Consider the following 25,109-nt stretch of genomic DNA (forward strand, 5'->3'; position numbering starts at 1 on the left):
GGACTTCATTCAGTATTGGATGAATTAAGTTAGTATTTCTATGTATGTATGTGGGTCTCCTAATTTGATTTTCAAATTGTTCTTTAGAAAGATTTTTAGCTATATTAAGATTTCTTAAAAAGCTAGGCCATGCCAGGCAGGGTGGCTCATGCCTACAGTCCTAGCCACTCAGGAGGCTGAGGCGGGAGGATCACTTAGCCCAAGAAAGGCTGCAGTGAGCTATGACCATGCCACTGCACTCCAGCCTGGGCAACAGTGAGACCCTGTCTCAAATAAATTGAGAAAAAAAAAAGAAAAAAAAAGCTGGACCAAGAGTATAATTTCAGGCATCAATTCTGTAGTTCCTTACTAGAGAAGTTTCTCTCAATGTGTACAGCACTGGAAACCATGAGGAGGTGGCAGCACAGCGTTCTCTGCTGAGCGTGAGGTTGGCTCTTGGTGTTGCTTTGCTGCAACTGTCATTTGCCATTGATGATGATTCTTCTCTTCCTCCAAGGGAGAGGGAGAGAATGCAGTCTGAGTGGGGGGAAAAGCCTGGGCCATGCACTTATAGACCGTTAACATTGGAGTCTTGCTAGTGAACATTTTAGTTATGATTGGATTGTTTGGATAGCTGTTTGATATTTACAATATCCCTAGCTTACCACTTAATGTTGTTAGTATTCTCTTTAACCCATTCTTCAGCTTGGTGAAGTGTTAGTATTCCCTCCTCTGACACTTGTTCACTCAGCACAAAGAATTCCTACTGTTACCTCTCCAGAATCCTACAGTCATTACAGATGAGGAAGCTGATGCAGGTGGGAGACAGAACCAAAGCATGGGCCATGCTGTTAAGAGAACAGGGAGTCAGAGTGGGGTTTTAATCTGGTTCACCCACCCACTTACTAGTTTGTAACCTGAGAGCTTCCACTTCCCCATCCCCAACATGGGGTCATCCTGTCATGGGACTGTTGTGAAGAATGAGATGCCACACAGACGAGCAGTCCTAGCTAATGTTAGCTGTTAATGGGTGAAGGAAAAGCAGGCACTTAACATGTAGATATAGGCTATCACTTATCTTTGTCTCGTGACATCATCCTCACTAGTTCACAACTGCCCTTTAGTACAGGCTGAGCATCCCTTATCCAAAATGCATGGGACCATTTGTGTTTCAGATTTCTCATTTTTTTTCAGACTTTGGAATATTTGTATATACCTAAGGTTTGTATATACCTAAGGTTTTTATATATACTTTATGATCTTAGATAATTATCTAATTTTAGATAATTTATACCCAGTCTCGAGTATAATGGTACAAACATGGCTCACTGAAGCCACAGGCAAATACCACCGCACTGCACTAATTTTTTAAAACATTTCTTGTAGAGGCAGGCATGGGTTTAAGTGATCCTCCTGCCTCAGCCTCCCAAAGTGCAGGAATCACAGGCATGAACCACCATGCCGGGCCTATGGTTTTAATATACAGGTTGGGCATTCCTAACCTAAAAATCCAAAACGTTCCAATGAACGTTTCCTTTGAGTGTCATGTTGATGTTTTGGATTTTGGGTAAGGGATGCTCAAGCCATATATTAAAAACACAAAACTAGCCAGGCATGATGGCTCATACTTGCAATCCCAGCACTTTGGGAGGTCAAGGCATGCAGATCGCTTGACACCAGGAGGTTGAGGTATGTCTACAAAAAATTAGCCAGGCATGGTGGCATGCCTGTAGTCCCAGCTACTTGGGGGTGGCTGAAGTGGGATGACTGATTTGAGCCTGGGAGTTTGAAGCCGCAGTAAGCCATGACTGCACCAATGCATTCCAGCTTGGGCAACAGCTAGAACCCCTCTCAAAAAACCTAAAACATAAAACTCTAATACTGACACCTACATACTCCTACCCATTGTTAACTGCACCTTACTCAAGGTCCTAAATTGTTCACCATCCCATCTATTTATTACTCTTATCAGATGCATATACTTAATGTCTGTGCTCAAAGTGTTGCTTTGAACATTCCCAGGCCTGTATCCTCGTGTCCACGTGTAGTTTCTCGAGTAATGCCTCAAAGTAGAACTGCCATTTTCCCCAAGTAGCTGCAGCAACTTATACAAATGGTCTTTTTCACATTGATATGACAGTCCCGGCTAGAAGTCATGCTTTTCATCACTGAATGTCTTCATCTATTAAATGCTAATGCAGGTAAGGGTAAGACTCATTCATGTGCCTGGCATGTCATTAGCTGCTCTGAATACACAATACGCATGGTTTATTATATAATCCAAGCCTGAAAAGTCAAAATTTCCATTCATGGTATTATTAATTGGCAAACAAAGCTTAGTTTTTGGAACCCAGGTTTGAATCTTGTTTTATCCACTCTGTGTAACTGGGGACCTTAATAAACTATGAAGTTGGCCGGGCGCGGTGGCTCAAGCCTGTAATCCCAGCACTTTGGGAGGCCAAGATGGGCGGATCACAAGGTCAGGAGATCGAGACCACCCTGGCTAACACGGTGAAACCCCGTCTCTACTAAAAAAAAAAATACAAAAAACTAGCCGGGCGTGGTGACGGGCGCCTGTATTCCCAGCTACTCGGGAGGCTGAGGCAGGAGAATAGCGGGAACCCGGGAGGTGGAGCTTGCAGTGAGCTGAGATCCGGCCACTGCACTCCAGCCTGGGCGACAGAGCGAGACTCTGTCTCAAAAAATAAATAAATAAATAAACTATGAAGTAAACTTTCTGCACTCCTTCAGTGTTACCGTAAAACTCCCAAGCATTTGGTGAGACATTACACAGCTAGGTCTTAGTTTCTTTACAACCTTGGGATGTAGCAGTCAATTCAGCATAGATCAAAGTTTATTATTAGGCAGGGTTGTATAAGGTAACTACCCAGGAGGCTTTCTAATGCTGGTCTGTATTACCCTTCGCCCCCAGTGGAGGGGACACACCTTATAATCATCAAGTTTATACAGGTAACCTGGACAAAGCATCTGCTCTGATTCTTCCTCCTGCCACCCCAGTGCAGTTTTTAACACTGTACCATGAGGTGCCTTCTTGTTAGGATCAGGATTGTCTATGATCGCACATCTGGCAATGGTGGCAGAGAAAATTCAGCCTGTGTCATGGCAGAATAGATTGAAAGCCAACATTACAAAACTGACACCATTTCTGCAGAGCGCATTCCCAAACTATGGGTAAGACCAACAGCAGTAAAGTTCAGCTTTTTATTGAACACGTTATAAAAGAGATTTAGTCAAAAAGACCAAAGCCCATGTCATCATCAGACTCCTCTGATTCTTCTTTCTTTGCTTCCACTTTCTTCTCCTCAGCTAGAAAAAAAACAGTGAGTCAGGTGTTAGGATTTCCATACATCATCTGCTTGTGGAAAATTAACGGCAATTTTACCTATAATACTATTTTATTTAAATCTCTACACTCCTCCCAATACTAAAAACTCCATGTTTCCTACCTGGAGCAGCAGCAGTGGAGGGGGCAGGACCTCCTGCTGGTGCAGCACCAGCTGCTGGAGCAGGTCCACCAGCCCCTACATTGCAGATGAGGCTCCCAATGTTGACATTGGCCAGGGCCTGCAATACATGTGCATGCATAGGTAAATGCCCAGTTCTGTCCTTGTTACACAGCACTCACGCACCAAAAACGAAAAGTATCCCCCCTTCCAGGTTACAGTGTTCAACCCCCTAACACTATATACAGTGGGTTCCACATCCATGGTTTCCACAGTGGAAAAGCATGCGTACCAAACATGTAGACTTCCAAAGTATACAGGAGGATGTGCATAGGTTATATGCAAATACATTTATATAAGAGATGGAACATCCTTGGATTTTGTTATTAGTGGAAGGTCCTGGAATCAATACCCTAGACACTGGCTATTCTTTGCTAACAGCCAAAACTTAGGTTAGACAGGGCAACACACTCCTGTTCAGCTTTGAATCTGATAATTACATTCCTATATGTTAAGAACCTCCTGAGGTAGCTGATTTCCCTCCTTTTACAAATAACATGTTGGCAAAAAAATAATCCAAACTTCCTGAAACACTCAAATGAGTATTCTTTCCACAGTTCCATGTCTCCTCCTCAAATTTTCAATCTACTAAACAAACATAGGACTTCAAAAGGGGCCTGTTAAAGATGACATAGGTACAATGTTTACCATCTTTCAAAACTCTTTAGAGGATACAACCCCGGAGTTAGATGCTATCAGCTTAACTTGCCAGAGATTAAGTAACCTATACAATGGAATATAGCCAGTGCAAGCTCCATGACCAGGAACCTCGTCTTTATTAGTCTTTTATATCCCAACACATAGTACCTACTGTGTCAATGAAGTCCGCTAAACCCAAATGTCCATTAAACCACAGGTTTAATGCAAGAATTTGCTTGCAACTTTAACATGGGTAGTACCTATCTCCTGGGTGATCCTTTTTGGGAATAAATGACCTGATTCAGATTTTTTTTTTTTTTGACCATGGTTTCAGAGCAAAAGGGAAACCAGAGTCTGATAAGGAAACGTGACTTGAGAAACTGAAATCTTATTAGCTCCTAGAGATATAAATGCAACCAAATACACCTAGGAGACCCAGCGACATGTGGGGCCTTATGGCACTGCTGGAGGTACTTCAGCATGTACACCTGCCCTCGTAAATCAGCAGGCTTTACCACATCGCTTTGCCACCATCACCTTACCTTTGCAAACAAGCCAGGCCAAAAAGGTTCAACATTCACACCGGCTGCTTTAATGAGGGCATTGATCTTATCCTCCTACAACAAATAAAAACGTCAATCCATCAAAACGTAGCGTATGTAGTATCTCCAAAACGCTGCAAGTCAAAGGCAAGTCACTCAATAAAGTGTACAGGACATGTTTAACCAGCTCAAATATACTATCACAAGCAAAAGAGATGTGTGCCAGGAGCCCTGCAATGGGCGAGCCCATCACTGCTGTTTCACGGGCTGGGACTTGCCTGAGTCACGCTATTTTTTTTTTTCTTTTTAAGTTACAAGACCTGGAAGGTAGGTGGAGCCGAGCTCGAGCGCTATCCTCCACGACCTGGGGAATTCAAGGCAATCATACCGAAAGAGTTCAAAGTAAGTGTCCCTGGGAGAGACGAGGCGCGGGTCAGGGTGCCCAAGCGCTGCGGAAAAGCTTTTCTACACGAAGGATCTTGGAGCCGGAGAGCCCAGCCTCAAGCGCACTCCACGCCCTCCGGGCCCGCACGTGGTCCCGGGGGCCCAGGTCCCGCACTGCGAGACAGGCCCCAGCCCCGAGGAGCGCCCGCCCCATGCCGTCTGTGTTCGCGGCCTGGCCCCGGCCGGAAGTGCTGGGCCCAACGGCTTGGAGCCGGGAACCGCATGGAGAGTCGGGAGTCGCCGCCCACAGGCAGCCCGGCCGCCGACTCGCGCCCGCACTTACCGTGACGGTCACCTCATCGTCGTGCAGAATAAGGGCCGAGTAGATGCAGGCGAGCTCGGAGACGGAGGCCATAGCGCGGGCAAGTGTGGGGCTGGCGCTGCCGGACGCGGTGCTAGTCGCCGGAAGAAGTGAGGGCCTCACCCCAACGCGGCCTTAGCTTCCTCGGAAGGACCGAGCACCTTCGCGGCAGCTGAGGAAAGGGGTTCGCGCGCCTATGCGCAGTCTCTTATGTGACCACGCGGACCAATCGGCGCCCGCACCGGACGGAAGAGGCGGACCCAAGACCGATGGAAGACGCCTGCGCGCTGCGCCTGATTCGTTCTTCCTGTTGAGAAAGTGTCCCAGCGCCTACAAATACGGTCCCACTTTATTTAGGTAAATTTATAGGACTTGAGACAGTTAAAAACACTTTTAGGATCGGGTTACGTAGGTATTCGCCCCCGTTGGTTCCATGAGCTGCTTGACTTGGCAGGAGCTCCGCTGTGGCCGTGGTGACATTGTTCGTAATCTCCTGGTTAGGTCGCGGCCTTCCCAGCCGGCGCTGACCCTGAGGGTAAAGGCTGCGTCCCACCTTGGAGTTCCCTGCTTAGCGCAGGGCTTTGGGTGAGATAGATAGATGTAGGAGGAAGAGCAAACTAACAGCATTATGATAGCAGTAGCCGTGGAGCGCTTACTGTATCCCAGTCACTGAGCCACATTCTACAAGGATTCACGTAATCCTCACACAGCAGGAGTTGGATGTTATCTCCATCTTGCAGATGACAAAATTAAGTCTTAGAGTCGGTAACTAGCCCAAGTGGTGTAGTTACCGCGCGGTGGAGCGTGGATTTGGAATCTAGAAGCCTAACTTAGACCTGGTAGCTAACGCAAGATTGCATAGTTCCGCCCGGTGGAGCGTGGATTTGGAATCCAGAAACCTAACTTAGACCTGGTAACTAACCCAAGATTGCATAGTTCCGCGCGGTGGAGCGTGGAGTTGGAATCCAGAAGCCTAACTTCACCGCCTAGTGCTTCGGGGAAGGGGGATTATGGGTAAATTGTATACAACCTGTTATTTGTTATCTGAATCCAATTTAAATTCCTACTTTCAAAAATGGTCATCTTTACATTGCTCGTGGAATTTGCTTCGTTCACTGGAAAGTTAGTTCAAGATTTTTTTTTTTCGGGAACCTTCTTTATTTAGTCCATCCCATTATTTAATAATCATCTCTGATGAAACATTTCTGTTGAAATCACCAATCTAGAGTCCTATTTGGGTCAATCTTAACTACAAACAAATATTTTCATATCCCGAATTTTTAAAAAAGTTTTTATAAAGCTATCAAACTTTTTAAAAACAAAGCTATTGAGTTTTCATCCAAATCTAAGACGACATTATAGTGGAATTTTGGTCAAGAAAGGTTAAAGCTATTTAAAAATCCAAACATTTCCAAAGCTACAATGAGTCAGTCCAAAATACTGTGCCTCCAGCAGTGTACTTAAAAAACTGATCTGCCGGGCGCGGTGGCTCACGCCTGCAATCCCAGCAGTTTGGGAGGCTGAGGCGGGTGGATCGCCTGAGGTCAGGAGTTCGAGACCAGCCTGGCCAACATAGTGAAACTGCCTCTACTTAAAATACAAAAAATTAGCTGGGCGTGGTGGCGGGTGCTTGTAATCCCAGCTACTGGGGAGGCTGAGGCAGGAGAATCGCTTGAACCCAGGAGGCAGAGGTTGCAGTGAGCCGAGATCGTGCCATTGCACTCCAGCTTGGGCAACAAGAGCAAAACTCCATCTCAAACAAACAAAAAAAACCTGATCTGGTTGGCAAGTGGCACTTTGTGGTCATTGAGGAAATAATCTTTTTCTCCACGTATACACACTTTTACAGGGTATCAAACAGTAAGCACTAACCACAGCTATTAAAGTAGCTAAGCAAAACATCAATACTCATGCATTTCCTTTTGTGTTGCTGATGGACTTAGTACATTCAGTAGTTACTTCAGACAAACTCCACTGCTCCATATTCTCCTATCATAGTAAAAATTTCCCATTAATATTTTGAAAATACTATGTAATAAGCCATTTAAATTTTTTTTTTTTTTTCCTGAGACGGAGTTTTGCTCGTTCCCCAGGCTGGAGTGCAATGGCGCAATCCCGGCTCACTGCAACCTCAGCCTCCCAGGTTCAAGCGATTCTCCTGCCACAGCCTCCAGAGTAGCTTGGATTACAGTCGCATGCCACCACGCCTGGCTAATTTTTTGTTTTTAGTAGAAACAGGGTTTCACCATGTTGACGAGGCTGGTCTCAAACTCCTAACCTCAGGTGATTCGCCCACCTTGGCCTCCCGAAGTGCTGGGATTACAGGAGTGAACCACCGTGCCCGGCTAAATTTTTTTTTTTAAGTGGGCTGGGACAGGGCATGGTGGCCTATGCCTGTAATTCAAGCACTTTGGGGAGGCCAAGGCGGGAGGATTGCTTGAGCCCAGGAGTTCAAGACCAGCCTGGGGCAACATAGTGAGACCCAGTCCCTATTTGTGTGTGTGTATTTTTGAGATAGGGTCTCATTCCATTGCCCAGGCTGGAGCACAGTGGCGCCATCACAGCTCACTGCAACCTCTGCCTCCCCAGGCTCAGGCAATCCTCCCACCTCAGCCGCCCCTGTAGGTGGGACTACAGGTATGTGCCACCATGCCTGGCTAATTTTTAAATTTTTTGTAGGGATGGGATTTCAGCATGTTGCTCAGGCTGGTCTCGAACTCCTGAGCTCAAGCCATCCTGTAGTGCTGGGATTACAGGTGTGAGCCGCCATGCCCAGGCTGTCTCTGTTAAATAATAATTTAAAAAGCAGGCTGGGTACAGTGGCTCATGCCTGTAATCCTAGCACTTTGGGAGGCCAGGTTGGGAGGATTGCTTGAGGCCAGGAGTTTGAGACTAGACAAGGCCAGAGAGCAAGGCCCCATCTCTACAAAAAATAAAAAATTAGCCAGATGTGCCGGCATTTGCCTGTAGTTGCAGCTACTCAAGAGGCTGATTGCTTGAGCCTGGGAGGTTGAGACTACAGTGAGCTGTGATCATGTCATTGCACTCCATTCTGGGTAACAGAATGAGACCCCATCTCAAAAAAGAAAGAAAAAAGCCAGCCTGGGCAACATAGCAAGACTCCATCGCTACAAAAATAAAAAAAAATTTAATTAGCTGGGCATGGTGGTGAGCACCTGTAGTCCCAACTACCTCTACTTGGGAGGCTGAGGCAGGAGGATCACTTGAGTCCAGGAGTTTGAGGTTATAGTTAGTGAGCCATGATTGCACCCTTACATTTCAGCCTGTGCAATAGAGCAAGACCCTGTTTCTGAAATAAAATTAAAAATAAAAAAGAAACAAGAAAATCAAGAAATAAATTCTGTATCTACTACAATAGCAATTTAACGTTTAGTGTTCTGAAGCATTCTAAAAACACACATATTGGCCAGGTGCGGGGCTCATGCCTGTAATACCAGCACTTTGGGAAACCGAGTAGGGCTGATCACCTGAGGTTGCGAGTTCGAGACCAGCCTGACCAACATGGAGAAACCCTGTCTCTACTAAAAATACAAAATTAGCTGGGCCTGGTGGCAGATGCCTGTAATCCCAGCTATTGGGGAGGCTGAAGCAGGAGAATTGCTTGAACCTGGGACGCGGAGGTTGCGGTGGCTGAAATCGCGCCATTGCACTCCAGCCTGGGCGATAAGAGCAAAAATCCACCCCCCCAAACACACACACACACACACACACACGACATTGTTTACTACTATACTGTGAGTGACTAGTGCATTTTGTCTTCTCCCTTAACTTCTGAATCAGCTTTTGGCAAGGACTAATATCACACTTTTATTATGAATAACAAAATATTAAACTATCATTTAGTTAAAAAAAAAAAAAAGTGGTCAGGTGCGGTGACACATCTGTAATCCCAGCACTTTGGGAGGCCGAGGCAGGCGGCTGAGGTTGGGAGTTCGAGACCAGTCTGACCAACATGAGGAAACCCTGTCTCTACTAAAAATACAAAATTAGCTGGGCGTAGTGGCGCATGCCTGTAATCCCAGCTACTTGGGAGGCTAAGGCAGAAGAATCGCCTGAACCCGGGAGACAGAGGTTGCGGTGAGCCAAGATCGTGCCATTGCACTCCAGCCTGGGCAACAAGAGTGAAACTCCACCTCAAAAAAAAAAAAAAAGATCAGCCTCAAAAGAAATCCAAATTAAATTCAAGTAAAATGTGTGTTCACCCATGCAATGGGATATTTCACCATGGTTTCGACAGTATTTTTTCTAATTTATGTTGTTCCCAAACTATGTTTTTTGTTTAAATGTCTAGAAGTCATACTTAATATGTAGATAATTATGGTTGTCACATAAAAAAAGGCATTGTCCATTTAACATATTATCTTATATATTTTTTAGTGCTTTCTTTTCAATTCGTCCCACAAATAATGAGTGCCAGGTGAATGCAGGGCACTGTGCCAGGTGCTGGGAGGACGTGCTGAATGAACGGCCATCACACAACTATGTAATTCTTAGTGCTTTTGATTTTAATTCTTTTGGCATATCTAAATGTCAGAAAGTGAATATATACATACAAAATTCAAAACACCTTCCTAAAATGGTTATTATTGGCCAGTCATTTACATCTTTATTTTGAAAGTTTGAATTGTCAAATAGTTCTAAAGTGCATTCTTGCAGCTAATAAATAGCAGCATTTGTTTATAAAACCTTAAGAAATTCAGACCAGGGCTGGAAAAGTCACAATAAAAAATCAGGCATGATCTAGATATATTCTTCCTTAATCATCTAAGACAAACACTTGTGTGAATTAGTTTATAAGTATACATGAAATATATTTTAACAAAGCATTATAAAAAAAATCATACAGCAATGAAAAAAGGAGTCTTCCTCTGCTATTAATATTAAATATGGCAAAACATACTATACAAGGTTTGTTGAATACTAGTTGTCTTTGGAACCATAGGGAAAGCTTTGCTCTAGGTCAGTGTATGATGTAGCTGAGGTCCGTGATTTTCAACAAAGTTGGAGTTCTACAAGATGACCTGGAAGACTGCTTCTGGCATGGCTTTCGAGAAATCATCCACACAAATGAAAATGTTCTTTCACTACTGGGACTGTCATTTCATGGCTTTTTGCGCCTAAAACATAACAACCAGCACTTAGAGTTGAACTTTGCAATTAGTAACACATTCATAGCAAATCAATCTTTAGAAGGCCTTTGAGAAATCCCTCTGAGAAAGCAAACAACTTTTATAAAATATGCTTATCTTAGTATTAAATTTAGAAAACAGGATTTCCCATCTTTATCCTGCTGCAACAATTTTCTAAATTGCTCACTAAGGAATGTAAATGTTTAAAATGTGGAATGTAAAATATATACATATATATGTTTATAGCATTTATATATATATATATGTATGTATGTATTTGTAAAGAAGGGATTTTATTAAAATATGGAAAAAGACTGGGTCAGACTCCTGAGTATGAGTTTAACAGAAGAGGAAAAGGTACAATTCCTTCCCTACTATAAATTCTTCCATTCAGTGTTATTTACTTTAGTGAACACTTAATGCTACACCAAGACCAAGAAGCAAGTCAGAAAACAGTGATTTACACAAAGCTGTCTAGTCCCCAACTTAAGCCTGTAGCCTTCCCTCCTTAGAGGTACTCTCAGTTCGGCCTCAGAAAGCTTTATGAGGGTTGGCAGAATATGAACAAGAGCCACCAATCTTCCACCACCGCCTGCCTTGCAGCTCTGATTGCTCTTATCCAGCCTTTTGAGGCTCTCAGCATTCCAGCTGCCTACTGCAGTCTGCCCGTGGGGGCCCAGATAGTCCAAGGGGAAAACCAAAACCATATATTTGTTCTAAACAACAAGGGGATGGATGGTAGAATAACGTAAAGACCAGAGGAGGAAAAAAGCACACAGCAAGACCCCAGTTACAGTCAGTGCTCACTTGGGTTGTGCGTGATGCTGATATCCAGGTCCCAGCTGTGATCCTGCTTTCATCTCCACAGCCACGGAACACTGAGAAAAATGACAAGAGGAAAAAGATCAGCTCCTCTCAATAGTCTGTAAAACACAGTTATTTAGCAGGCTCTACACCTAGGTGAAATGCAATATTGCTTTCTAGTTCAGCAAAGACTCTTATGTTAAAACACCAGTCACTCGTAATTAATTTCTGGCATAGGCCACAAATGTTGTGAGTCAGAAGGCGTCTTTAGAGATCATCTAGGTAACTTATCTCATTTTAAATAAGTTTGTGAAGAGAGTTGGTGGCTAAGGCCATAGCTTAGCCTCCTGACCCCTACCTTCCCATGTTCTTTCCAAGAGCTTCTCCTCAGGAGTAACAATTGCAAGGGGGTTCCTGATGAAGTGGATTCTTGTTATTCTAGGAATAGGCCTACATGGTGCACTGGCAATGTGAGATTATACCTCAGCATTTTTCAAAGAGCATAAAAATCTAGAGCTGTGGGGTTTAAAACGTGACAAACCTAATTTTAGTAAGCAGGGAAATGTTTAATTTTTCCCCTACCCTTGTTTCTACATCGGTCCATTCAGACTCTGCACCATCTGGTCGGGCAGGTGCTACTGTGGAAGATCTTCGTTTTCGACTACTGAAAAAGGGGAAACATGATGCAACAATTATTTTTGCATCTAAGAAGAGGAAAAGTATTAGAAGTAGGGAAATACTATCTATATCCCTTTGGAGAATTAATGATACATTTCACAGGCTGTTCTGTTCCTCAAAAAATGAGCAGCTAAGAAAATGACCAACTTTTATACAGAGATTTTTGATGGTTACTTACCCATTTGGTGATTCTTGCTTTAAAGTCTCAATATCAGTAAATTGAACAGATTGTCCACCACCCCTTGTTTTATAAATATCACCCTAAAGCCAAAAGAAAAGGTCACTGTTACACGTTGATACACCCAAATGAAAAACACACATGTATATTTCAAATTGTTCTCATGATTCTATTTTATAGAAATTCCCATCCACAAAATCAGATAGTACTTGGTACTTGCTGAGTCTGTACTATCAAAATAATTTAGAAATTTGAGTACGTATCTCTCACAAACAAAAGAAGTCCAATACAATGTAATCAGCAACATTCATAATTGCAGAAAAAAATATTCCTTTTGCTCTACCTGTAATTTAAAAACTAAACTGCACTAAGGATCAAGAAATTTGCTGGAAATTTCTACATGCTCTAAGGCATGGTACTTTCTTCTGAGTGGCCCCTGTTGCCCATATTCAAATGACAGTATAGTCTCATTTGTAGCTAATTATAATAAGAACAAAAACTCTAAATTGAACTTGAAATAAAAAGCTTTTTTTTTTTGGTATTATCTTTTACTTTCCTGATCATTCACTGACTCTGTGATCAAAGGAGAATTCTTCTATAGGCAAGCAAGTCTCTTCTTTCTGGAAAATAGCTTTAGGCAGCTCAACACTGAGTAATTCTGATGGGTCAAATTTTAACATAGGTTTTGTTTTATTTTGTTTTTGTTTTTTTATCTTGAAATGACAGAGAGCAATGGGAGTTCTTTGCTTAGATTAACTTTTTAAGTAGTGGTTAAAGCTAAATATACAGTCATTTAAAAAATTAAAGTACATCATGGATCTAGAATTCTAAGAAACTGAAGAATCTACACCTATTTAAAGCATACTTAGTCCCAGTTTGGTGGACTTAAAACCTAAGCAGTGACTAATTTTCTGCTAACAAAAAGGTTATATCAAATACTCATTGATGTTCCAGTTGACACTGCCTGTGTGTCACCAAAGGAGTAGCAGGACAAATGGACTTTTGTTGAATTTTTTAATATATTTTTTGCTCCCGTGAAAATTAGTTTACCTTAATTAGTTTAGTTTCAATCTCCCCATCGGAGGCTAGTTCCTGGTGGGTCAGCATGTACTTCTCACACTTAGCTAGTGCCTTTTCATTTGCAACAGATACTGTGATGGCATGAGGGACATGTGGCTGCATGACTGTTTCAGTTTGCATGTTAGAGGCGGGCTTATGATCTACCCATCTGTCTCCTGCAGAGCGTGATCGTCTGTGTCGGAGACGAATTGGTGGTGCGTTCTGATCAGGTTGAAAGAGGAACTGAGAAATAAGCATAACCCATAATTAATTAAAGGGTATTATTAGAAGTGCAGCAGGTTCGGCTACATTAGTTGATGACAGTATCATAGCAAACCTTTCCAAAGCTAAATATTTTATGCAAGTAATTTAAACATCTTTGCATTTAAACACAAAACCAACAAACATCTTTAACACCAACTTGTATGTTACACATTCTACCTGGGAGTTTCCCTTTCAACAACGGACAAAAGAAACAATTCTGGTAATGCTACAAGTCTTTCCTGCTTGGGGGTTGTTCAGGACAAACAACTCATTTCATATTTTTGATCAAAAACCATTATTTATCCCTGCTATTGAGAGGTTATCTATTATGTCCACAACTCTGTTAAAATCTTCAATAAGATGAATGAAAGCCCTATACATTCTCTAGGTTTCTAAACAAAACAGAAAACAATCCAAAGAACATAAGGTATAATAAGAACCATATGAATAAAATGATTAAAGAAATGTGAAATACTTCTGAGTGCTTTCAGTTAAGATTTTAAAGCCTCATAATAGAACTTATGAAAAGTTCAAATACAATAATGGCTACAATATACCAACTAATTTTCCCCCTAAACATTTCATACAGGTTCCAAGAAACAAATAAATAATACACTGTCAAATCAGTCTCTTATCATACAATAAAAAACTAGTTTCCAGGCCAGGCATGGTGGCACATGCCTGTAGTCTCAGCACTTTGGAAGGCCGAGGTGGAGGAATCAATTGAACTCAGAAGTTCAAGTTCAGCCTAGGCAACATGGTGAAACCCAGACTCTACAAAAAAAATACACAAAAAAATTAGCTGGGCTTGCTGACACGTGCCTGTAGTCCCAGCTACTCAGGAGGCTGAGGTGGGTGGATCACTTGAGACCAGGAGGCGGAGATTGCAGTGAGCCAAGATCACACCACTGCACTCCAGCCTGGGCAACAGAATGAGACCCTGCCTCAAAAACAAACAAGTTGCTTCCAGTCAAATGTCATGTAAATCTGGGAAAATTAAGTTAAGCACATTCAGCCTAAGAAAATAATATTTCACATATATGCCATAGTTATAGTTTGAAGCAATGAATTATCTCTGGTGTTTTATGAACATCTCCTGTTTGTAAAACTGAAAACGGGGCTGGGTGCAGTGGCACACATCTGTCATTCCAACATTTGTGAGGTTGAGGTAGGAGAAGGATCACCCGAGACCAGCCTAGGCAACGTAAGAAGAATTTCTCGGGTGTCTTTTGATCTCGGGTGATTTCTACAAATTTCTACAAAAAATTTAAATTTTGTGTAAATTTCTACAAAAAATTTAAAAATTAGCCAGGTGTGATAGCACATGTCTGTGGTCCCAGCTGCTCAGGAGGCTGAGGTAGAATGACTGCTTGAGCCTGGAAGGTCAAGGCTGCAGTGAGCCTAGATGACGCCACTGCACTCCAACCTGGGCAACAGATGAAGACCTCATCTCAAAAAAAAAACAAAAAACAAACAACAACAACAACAAAAAAACCCCAAAAAACAAAAACTAAAAGCAAATGGAAAAAGTCTATCACAGGCCAAATCCGTCAAAGCTAGTCAAGTGTGAAGGCCTCAATTTCAAAATGCGCATCTGAGGAACTGAATCATTTTCCCTATATAGTCGTACAAATGCAGCACTAGTGACAGCTCTAAGACATGGGCAATACAGTTTGCCATTAAAGATGCTGAACCTCAAGACAAACAGGAAACATTTCATTCTGACAATGATTTATTTAATGTTGAACACGAAAGTCTGGTCCTTATCATCTACCATTTAGCAAAAGCCAGGGTTTTCTTCAAACATTTAACAGTAAACATGATGAAACAAGCTTCAGAAAGATGATAATCCATATGATCTACTAGCATTTATGAAATAAATATTTAAATTTTTTTCCTCACTCAAGTATAAATTTAGTCCACCTGACATAATTTTTGACCAACAAACTTAGATGCACAGATACTAACCTTATAGTAACTTTTCTGCTGCACTTCTAAATAGTTTGATTTCACGTAAGAATCTCTAGTAAATTCCCTTAAATATCTCATAGCCAAATTAGATATCTCATTACTGTTTGCAAGGCATAAGCAAGGCTTGAATAGTTTTCAGCCTATAAACTGTCATAAAATGACTGACTAGAGTTGGTCAGAATGACCATTTACCTAATTTGCTGTCTAAAAATGTTTAAGGAAAAATCTGCAAAGTAAAGAACTTAAGAGACTTTAGAATCATCGGTTTCCCTGGTAAATAACTTGGGATTCATCACCATCCCTTAATAATCAGGAATTTGGGCCACCTAAATGAACATTCATCTATACCCTGACTTATATAAGAAAATCTAAAGTAAACGTTAACTGTAAGATTTAGAAGAAAAATTCTAAAAGAGCTTTATTAAGATTTTACTAAATATAAAATTCACAAACATTAACTTGGTCCATTTATTCAGATTCAAAAGAAACTTTACCTTAATCTTTAAGAAGAGAAATATGAAAGTAAATTTATTTAAATACCCTTGAATGTGAGACAAAGTCCTTGTTAATTGAGATAAATGCCTCGATTAAAAGCAATTTATTGGACATGGAAATCAGTAGTTTTAAAATAACTGGCCTAGACTCTTCAGTGAAAATAGTCAATGTCATAAAAATAAAAAAAAGTAGGGGGACAGGGTGAGACTATTTTATATTAAAAGAGATAAAAGACATAATCATAATATGCAATGCATACACTTTCATATCATGGATTGAAAAAAAGGCTGGCTGGGTGCAGTGGCTTGCCTGTAATCTCAGCACCTTTGGAGGCCAAGGCAGGAGGATTGCTGGAGTTCAAGAGTTCAACACCAGCCTGGGCAACATGGTGAGACCTTGTCTCTACTGAAAATGAAAAATCAGCGTGGTGGCATGCCTGTAATCTCAGCTACTCGGGAGGCTGAGGTGAGAGGATGACTTCAGCTCAGGAAGACTGAGGCTGCAGTGAGCCATAATCATGCCACTGCACTCCATCCTGGGTGACAGAGTGAGACCCTGTCTTAAAAAAGAAAAGCCAATTTTGGGACAACTGCATAATGTCCCAATAGAGGATATTTAATTAATGTTGATTTTCTTGGATGTGATAAAGATTGTGGCTAGGTAGTACAATGTCCTTATTCTTAGAGATTAAGTGTCTCTAAGTCTGTGATTTCCTTTTACAAGGCTTAGGGGAAAAAAGTTTATGTATCTATATCAAGTAACAACTGGTAAACTTAGGCAAGGAGGGAAAGACATTACCATACTATTCTTTCTACTTTGCTTTGGGTCTGAAATTTTTCAAAATAAAAATTTGGGAAAACAATTTTTAAAACTAGGGCTCGAAAGGAGGTACAAAAAATCTAATTTGGGGAAGGGGAACCAAAAGAAAAATATGGAAAATATGCTTTAAAACACAGTCACCAATTTTGTGCAAAGTTTATTAGCTTATGCAACTGAAAAGCTCACACTACTCTGGGATGCACCAAATTGACCTGTATTCACTAAACACCCTTCTGCTGCCAGATGTGTTTAGGCTTTTTCAGATGAAGAGCCAGGCCTCAATTTCAGTGAGTCAATCTTTCAAATTAACTGAGAAATTAGACCTTCTTTATACTATAGCCCAACCATTTTTCCAATGAACTTTCAGACACAAGTTACAAAAAACAAAGAAGATAAAATCTATCGCTACAATGCGTTAAAATAATACTGGCACTAACCCTGCAGCAATGATCCTCTTCTATTTCTATCTCATTTCTGAATGTAGGAACCACCTCCCTGCCTTCAGTCCAGTACATCCCTCGCCTTCTGTCTGACACGACACAAGTTTTGCTTTGTCCTGGCTCCTGCTGCCTACGCCTTGCAATAGATGTGACTTTGAGAGGTGTGTTGTACGTAGGAATTTTCTGCTCCCATTCCGAAATACAGGAAGCTACAGAAATGCTGCTGCAAGAGTTAGAGCGCCTATGTAGCTGTGGCTGGCTCATGAGTTGCTGGCCGTTGGAAATCTGAGCAATATAGTTACTAGAAAGCTAGAAAAATTGGAGAAAAATTAATGAGCAAGACTGAAAAACTGACAGAAACAATTCATTACTTTTCTATAATGCTAGCACATGAAGACTTAACATTACAAATAATTATTTGTACTAATTTTTTTGTGCTAAATTTGTGTTTATTCTAAATTTTAAAATATTTTTAAAGAGAAATTTCAGAAATGTAAGTATTATAAAAATGTAAAAATTCTCATAGAACTAGTCATCTAATCTGAACAAAATATCTGTAGTACAAAGTTACTACACAATTACAAATAACTTACAGGCACAGGTGATGGAGAAACAGATCTTTGAGTAACTTTTTCTCTATCTCGCTCCCGAGAGGGTCTCTCTGGCTTCTCAGTTTTAGGTTCAGTAACAATAGCCTTCAGTTGTTTCAGTTTTTCATCTTTAACCCAGAGTTTATTCTGCATCTCCAGCTGTTTGGCTGCCACTCTACGCTCCTACAGATTATCAATGGCAATGTATATTATCATTCAATCACAGCAAATGAGTACACCAGATTAGCCAATCACTTTACTTCCTAAAAATGACAGTTCTCCAATTCTTCCTGAGAGTTAATGACCATCACCAAAACTCTACTACAAATACAATAATTCAAAATATTGAACCTAACTACAATGTAAAATAAATCATCCCACTCTGAGACAAGCACTACCCAAAAGATACTCACACATTCTTTCTCCCACTTCATTGTCGTTTCTGTCACCATGCCTTGCAACCTGGCTTCTAATCTGCGTTTGTCAGAGAACTGTCGCTGAAGTTTCTGGTTCTGAGTTTCAAGTTCCTGTTGCAAATTGCGTTTATCTTCTTCATAGATAGTAGTTGTTTTCTCTAAAATCTCAATCTAGGAAGGTAGACCACTATGTTCAATATTTGGCATATAAACATTTCATGTCACTATAAAATAATCTTCCTTAATTTGCTTATGCAAGCATATTTGTGGAAAGAAAAATCATGGAGAAAGCACTTTTTTCTCTAACATTTCATCTGAATTCCCATCCCCATTCTCAGAAATAAAAACACGTTAAACAAGTTCCTCACTCAAAGACATTTATAACTAACTTCATGTGAAAATTACTTTCTTCTAAAATTAAGGCCTAAAATTTAGTTTTTAGGCTATTTTCAGAATTTAAAAAAAACTATATTGGTTGAGACTAACTTCTCTTATGAATGTGTACCCCCACCAAACCTCTAAATGACCCTCTGTAAATGAGAGAACAAACACATTACACAGTGCTGCAATGCTTCTCAACAAAATGGTATTCCCTTCTACCCCAGAGTAAGAGATTAATCCTGAGTTTATACTTTTAAAATCTGATTTGTAAACTAAAGACAGATCAAATTAAGCTTTACTGAGTATCTGTTATGTCCAAGGCACTATGCTGGCACTTTTATATCATTTCATTTAATCATTTATCTCATTAAAAACAGCATACTAAGGAAATATTTCTAATAAATCAAAAAGCAAGCTACAACCAAAGGTAAGCTCTAGAAAGGTCCCTTGTTTGGGTCAGAGACTATCCTTTTCAACTGTTAAAACTCTCATAAAATTAAAGAACATATGATTTTTCATTTCACTCACATTTCCTCCTTAGCATGGGATGAGGATTAGTAAATAACCAACTGGGAACTTTTTTTGAGACAGGCTCTTGCTCTGTCATCTAGGCTGGAGTGCAGTCGTGCAATCCCAGCTCACTGCAGCCTCAACCTCCCAGGCTCAAGCTAGTCTCCCATCTCAACCTTCTGAGTAGCTGGGACTATAAGTGTGCACCACCATGCCTGGCTAATTTTTTTGTAGATAAGGGATTTTGCCATGTTGCCCAGTCTGGTCTGGAACTCCTGGGCTCAAGTGATCTGCCTGCCTTGGCCTCCCAGTGTGCTGAGACTAGAGCCATGAGCCTGCACTCAGCCTGAGAAACCTTTTTTTTTCTAGAGACGGAGTCTTGGCTCTTGTCGCCCAGGCTGGAGTGCAATGGCTCAAGCTTGGCTCACTGCAACCTCCACCTCCTGGGTTCAAGTGATTCTCCTGCCTCAACCTCCTGAGTAGCTGGGATTACAGGCGCTCGCCACCACACCCAGCTAATTTTTGTACTTTTTTTTTTTTTTTGGAGGCGGAGTCTCGCTCTGTCGCCCGGACTGGAGTGCAGTGGCAGGGGCCCGCCACCTCGCCCGGCTAGTTTTTGTATTTTTTTTAGTAGAGACGGGGTTTCACCGTGTTAGCCAGGATGGTCTCGATCTCCTGACCTCGTGATCCGCCCGTCTCGGCCACCCAAAGTGCTGGGATTACAGGCTTGAGCCACCGCGCCCAGCCAATTTTTGTACTTTTTTAGTAGAGATGAGGTTTGGCCATGTTGGCCAGGCTCATTCTTGAACTCCTGACCTCAGATGATCTGGCCACCTCAGCCTCTCAAAGTGTTGGGATTATGGGTGTGGGCTACCGCACCCGACCAAGAACTCTTAATAAGCATTTACAGGCCGTTGGAGCATAATAGCTCCTTCAGAGACCAGTGCTAAAACACCAGCACATACATCTATCATAATAATGTCAAAACAAACCTTATATTCTAAAGTTTTGTTTTTCTTTTCCAGTCGTTCTATTTCCAATTTCTGTCCTGAGATCATCTTTTCCTTTTCATTTAGTTTCCCTTGCATGTGGTTTTCTTTACTTAAAACAGCATTGTCAAATTCTTGTAACAAAGCTTTAAAAGCATTAGCTGAAACAAAAACATACAGGCCAAGTTTTACACCAGTTCTAAAACAAACAAAGATACCAACTTGTTAGCAGACACTAGACAAAATGCAGTTATTCAGCAAATCTCTGTGAGAATCAGTCTATAAGGAGAAAAGTTTAGAGGGAAATCAGGAGCTTAATTCTCAAATTGACAAGACAGTCACAGAAGCTTTCTGTTAAATGCTAAAAAAAATATTCAAGTCTTTCATTATGCACTATAGCATTCTCTTCCCAATCCTTACAGGTACTTTGCTTCACAACAACAAATGCAAAATAGAAATAACACGACATTTGGGATTAATTAAACCTGAGCTGAAATCCCTGGTACATCACTTACTAGTTATGACTTAGGCAAGTTAATTAATATTTCTGAGCAAATTTCATTTCAGTATGGAAATTTAAATACTACTTTATCTCACAACTTTTTGGTAAAGATTCAAATGAATAATGATAATAAAAATAGTAGAGCCAGGCATGGTGGCTCATGTCTGTAATCCCAGCACTTTGGGAGGCTGAGGTGGGTGGATCACGAGGTCAGGAGTTTGAGATCAGCCTGACCAACACGGTGAAACCTCCTCTCTACTAAAAATACAAAAATTAGTTGGGTGCGGTAGCGCGCACCTGTAATCCCTGCTGCTCAGAAGGCTGAGGCAGAATTGCTTGAACCTGGGAGACGGAGGTTGCAACGAGCCAAGATTGCACTATTGCACTCCAACCTGGGCAACAGAGCGAGACTCAGTCTCAAAAAAAGAAAAAAGTAGATACATTCATTCACTGAGATACGTTCACTATGTACCAGAGTTTACCTGTTCTACAGGATTTCAATACTTTATCTTATTTATCTTTACAACACATCCTGAGGTAGAAACAATTACAATCCCTACTATGTAGACAGGGGAAACTAAAAAATATTTCTTTGTGTCTCCATCACTGTTGGTAAAAAACAAAAGAAAGAACACACGCTCACTTTTTTCTTTTTGACTTCCTTAGAATACAAAAAAGAGCTATGGAAAAATTCCTGGTCATTCTAATCAAACAATGCCTTGAGTGCTTCAAAGGTACAAAGACATAATTTTCTTTAACTTCCTTAAAGATGAAATCTACCATATAAACTCAGATTCACTGAAAATACATTCAATTTCAGAAGTTACGATTATTGCAAACTGGCCGGGAGTGGTGGCTCATGCCTGTAATCCCAGCACTTTGGGAGGCCAAGGCAGGCGGATCACTTGAGGTCAGGAGTTTGAGACCAGCCTGGCCAACACGGCGAAATCCCGTCTCTGCTAATAGTAGAAAAATTAGCCAGGCATGGTAGCATGTGCCTGTAGTCTACTCGGGAGGCTGAGGCAGGAGAATCGCTTGAACCCGGGAGGCGGAAGTTGTAATGAACCGAGATTGTACCACTGCACTCCAGCCTGGGGGACAGAGTGAAACTGTGTCTCAAAAAAAAAAAAACAAAACAAAAAATTAACTAAATAAAATTATTGCAAATAGTTTTGCCCTTACATTGTTTATTAAACTCATCAATCATCATTTGTCGTAGGTGATGTCGTTTCTCTAAGGCTTCAATCAGCCTTGGAAGTGTCTGCTCATCGTTGATATCCAAAATTTCACATGATGGCAAAGGTGGAAAACTCTGCAAAACCACGTCAGTAACCAATGGTTCTGTATTGAATTACAGAAAATTACAAAAAGTTACATAGGAGAGAAAGAGCTTATTTAAACAAGTTTAACACTGAATACAGCCCCAGTCCAACTAACCATTGCCATTTCTTGAGTTGATACAAGTTTACTTCCCTAAAAATGAGAATCATAGTATGCAAAATAAGCTCATTTAAATTTTGCTCAAATTATTATGTGCTTGGTTCTTCGGAAGGTATGTAAACATTTCTCTTATATGAAATAATTTTTTTGAAAAAAGAGAGAAAGAAACAGACCGATGAGTGGACAAATGATACGACACCAAATCATACCATTTCCAATTGGACCTCGAGGCTGGTTTCTGTATCGCCTTCCAGGCGTTAAACCACATATTGCCTTGTCTACGGGTCTTGCTACTTCAACTTCTTGAGTCACTTCTGCAAATCTCATGACTTGCTAAAACACAAAACAAATGGAGTTTAAAAAAAAATAAGGATATCCAAGTCCCAGAAATGACTACATGAAACAAAGATTGCTTATTTTCCTTTATGTGAGACACAGTCTCACTGTCACCAGGCTGGAGTGCAGTGGCATGAATACGACTCACTGCAGCTTCGACCTCCCAGGTAGGCCCAACTGATCACCCCACCTCAGCCTCCCAGTGTGTTGGCTCATTACAAGCATGAGCCACCACACCAAGCCTAGTTTACTTCTACAATCAATGGTTCTCTATCAATTTATAAAACATTCAAAATATCATTCTTCTCATCCAAATAACTGTTTTCCCGAAAAAAACTCAAGACTTTATAGGACAAATACATTAAAATTACCAAGTTTTCTTCATAATCTTCAGCCTTGGGATTCACACACACGATCATTCGCACTTTTCCTTCCCCATCAAAGTAGTTCTTGAACAGATGGGTTAACTTTGAATCTCGATATGGAACCATCTACAAAGACATTCAAATCCAAATGCGTTACACAAAAAAATGCACACAAATGAAACTATACAAAAGATCAGAGCAAAAAAATGCACACAAATGAAACTATACAAAAGATCAGAGAAGGCTGCTGCTTACCTTGTTAGTTCCATACATTTGGTTCTCTCTCAGGACATCCATACATGTTCTTAGCGTCATTAGTGACTGATTAATATTACCTGACAGAAAAATAGATATAGACGCTATTTTAGAACAACAATATAGTAGCTAAAGTGTGTTCTGTTTGCCTATAAAATCTCAACTTCAAACAACTATTAGATAGAAATTATAAATAACAAATTTTTGTGGCTCAACATAAAGAGATGTCTATGCATGGTCCAGGCTCTCTTTCAATAGCAGTATTTCTGGGAAGGTTAAACAGCCATCCTTCAGGGATTCTATCAATAGGATTTTCCACAAAATGCAACATTACAGTTAATGACTATAAGGTTTCTTCCAAATCCTAAATTCTCTGAAGGAATATCTTTGATACAGATGTTTAGTATCCTCATATTAAAATATATTCTCTAGGCAATTGGCAGGAATCATGGCGACCCCCAGGCCACTGTCCCGCTTCTTGGGGTGGGAAAGAATATCATCTGCATGGGGAGGAACTACGGGGACCACGCCAGGGAGATGACAGCGTGGTGTTGAATGAGCCCATGCTGTTCCTGAAACTGTCCATGGCCTACACACCTGAGGGCTCGCCCATCCGCATGCCCGCATACAGTCGCCCACTTACAACACAAGCTGGAGGTGGGCGTGGTGATGGGCAAGCATGGCCGCACAGCTATGGACTACGTTAGCAGCTATGCCCTGTGCCTGGACATGACTGCCAGGGACGTGCAGGACGAGTGCGAGAAGAAGGGGCTGCTCTGGACTCTGGCTAAGAGCTTTACGGCCTCCTGCCCGGTCAGCACATTTGTGCCCAAGGAGAAGATCCCTGATCCTCCCAACCTGAGGCTGTGGCTCAAAGTCAACGGCGAACTCAAGACAGGAGGGTGAGACATCCTCCATGATTTTTTCCATCCCCCTACATCATCAACCATGTTTCTAAGATCATGACCTTGGAAGAAGGAGATATAATCTTGACCGGGACACCAAAGGGAGTTGGACCGGTTAAAGAAAACGAAGAGATCCAGGCTGGCATACACGGCGTGGTCAGTATGAGATTTAAGGTGGAAAGGCCAGAATATTGAGTCATTTCTTAAGAAGTTTCAGGGAGATGGGAGCAAGACAAAAGCAAGCAACGGCTAGTAAATGTCGCAATCCTTTAATAAGAAACCAATTATTTTTAAAAAATGATTAGATTGCTATGGCTCAACTCAAAGAAGGTGGATTCTTCAAGAAAACGTGAACTAGAACGGATGGGCCAGAAATTTAAAAAGCCAAAATAAAATACTTCTGGTGCTTTGAAAAAATTTTATCAAACCAAATGTTCTAAAGAGCTTTCTTTCATAAACTGGATTGGAGAAGACTTTTCAGTGGGTTATCTCTAAGATGATCAGTAGTTCAAGACTTAAAAACTTTAGAGAAAACTGAAAGTTATGTTCCAGATCAGTGTTTCTCAAATTTCTTTGGACTTGGTCATCATCAGGAAGCATTTGTAAAAATAAAAATTTCCAAATTACTGGCCTATCCCAGAGCCACTAAATCAATTTGATGTGATTAATTTCCAGTGAAGCTGTGTTTACAGAGCACTCCAAATGATTCTTATCAGGGAAATGTGGAAAAACACTGCTGTACACAATCCATTAATTTAAATTTGTACTTAATAAGTGAACAATTAATGAAGATTTCACCTGTGTACTTAGGGTGTCTACCCTGACCCATCGATTCTGAGTTCAGGAGATGATTTTGAAATTATTGTTTTCCAAATAAGTGTGCTGCCTTTTATGTGGCTAAAAAATAAAAATAACAAAATAAATAAATAAAATAAATAACATATATTCTCTAAAGCAGCAGGTCCCCAACCTTTCTGGCACCAGGGACCAGTTTCACAGAAGACAATTTTTACACAGATGGGTTGAGGCTTGGGGGGTGTGGTTTTGGGATGAAATCATTCCAGCTCAGATAATCAGGTATTAGATTTTCATAGGAAGCATGCAAGAGTCTGAAGCTCTCCCTGCATCTACAA

General features: G+C 41.0%; 2 protein-coding genes, 1 non-coding gene and 1 pseudogene across 5 annotated transcripts in view; 2 read left to right on the plus strand and 2 right to left on the minus strand.

The window, feature by feature from the left end:
• Nucleotides 1–310: 310 nt before the first annotated feature.
• LOC117071918 lies at nt 311–525 on the plus strand. Its single transcript, XR_004432641.1, has one exon. It is a non-coding gene; the product is annotated as a small nucleolar RNA U3 (small nucleolar RNA).
• Nucleotides 526–3,187: 2,662 nt separating this feature from the next.
• RPLP1 (ribosomal protein lateral stalk subunit P1) lies at nt 3,188–5,631 on the minus strand. The gene is made up of 4 exons (XM_033189574.1): nt 5,412–5,631; nt 4,685–4,759; nt 3,447–3,564; nt 3,188–3,306 (listed from the first exon to the last, which is right to left on the minus strand). Exons 1-4 carry the CDS (start codon nt 5,481–5,483, stop codon nt 3,227–3,229), a joined length of 345 nt encoding a protein of 114 aa, XP_033045465.1. The 5' UTR covers nt 5,484–5,631; the 3' UTR covers nt 3,188–3,226.
• Nucleotides 5,632–9,937: 4,306 nt separating this feature from the next.
• The window catches only part of KIF23 (kinesin family member 23), a 34,579-nt gene continuing 19,407 nt past the window's right edge, over nt 9,938–25,109 (minus strand). Inside the window, exons 11-23 of one of the 3 annotated variants that reach the window (XM_033189576.1) lie at nt 23,072–23,151; nt 22,823–22,942; nt 22,325–22,448; nt 21,858–22,016; nt 20,177–20,334; nt 18,291–18,464; nt 17,881–18,060; nt 17,285–17,596; nt 13,290–13,541; nt 12,240–12,322; nt 11,966–12,047; nt 11,387–11,457; nt 9,938–10,567 (exon numbers count right to left, since the gene is read on the minus strand). In XM_033189576.1, coding sequence (XP_033045467.1) covers nt 10,552–10,567; nt 11,387–11,457; nt 11,966–12,047; nt 12,240–12,322; nt 13,290–13,541; nt 17,285–17,596; nt 17,881–18,060; nt 18,291–18,464; nt 20,177–20,334; nt 21,858–22,016; nt 22,325–22,448; nt 22,823–22,942; nt 23,072–23,151 — 1,811 coding nt within the window. In that variant the 3' untranslated portion in view covers nt 9,938–10,551. The remainder of the gene's footprint in view (nt 10,568–11,386; nt 11,458–11,965; nt 12,048–12,239; nt 12,323–13,289; nt 13,542–17,284; nt 17,597–17,880; nt 18,061–18,290; nt 18,465–20,176; nt 20,335–21,857; nt 22,017–22,324; nt 22,449–22,822; nt 22,943–23,071; nt 23,152–25,109) is intronic. The other 2 variants (XM_033189578.1, XM_033189577.1) reach the window with 2 other exon arrangements.
• On the plus strand, nt 23,296–24,171 carry LOC117069555 (annotated as a pseudogene).

The sequence above is a fragment of the Trachypithecus francoisi genome, unplaced genomic scaffold (assembly GCF_009764315.1).
Source record: "Trachypithecus francoisi isolate TF-2019V2 unplaced genomic scaffold, Tfra_2.0 Lachesis_group3, whole genome shotgun sequence".
NCBI lineage: Eukaryota > Metazoa > Chordata > Mammalia > Primates > Cercopithecidae > Trachypithecus > Trachypithecus francoisi.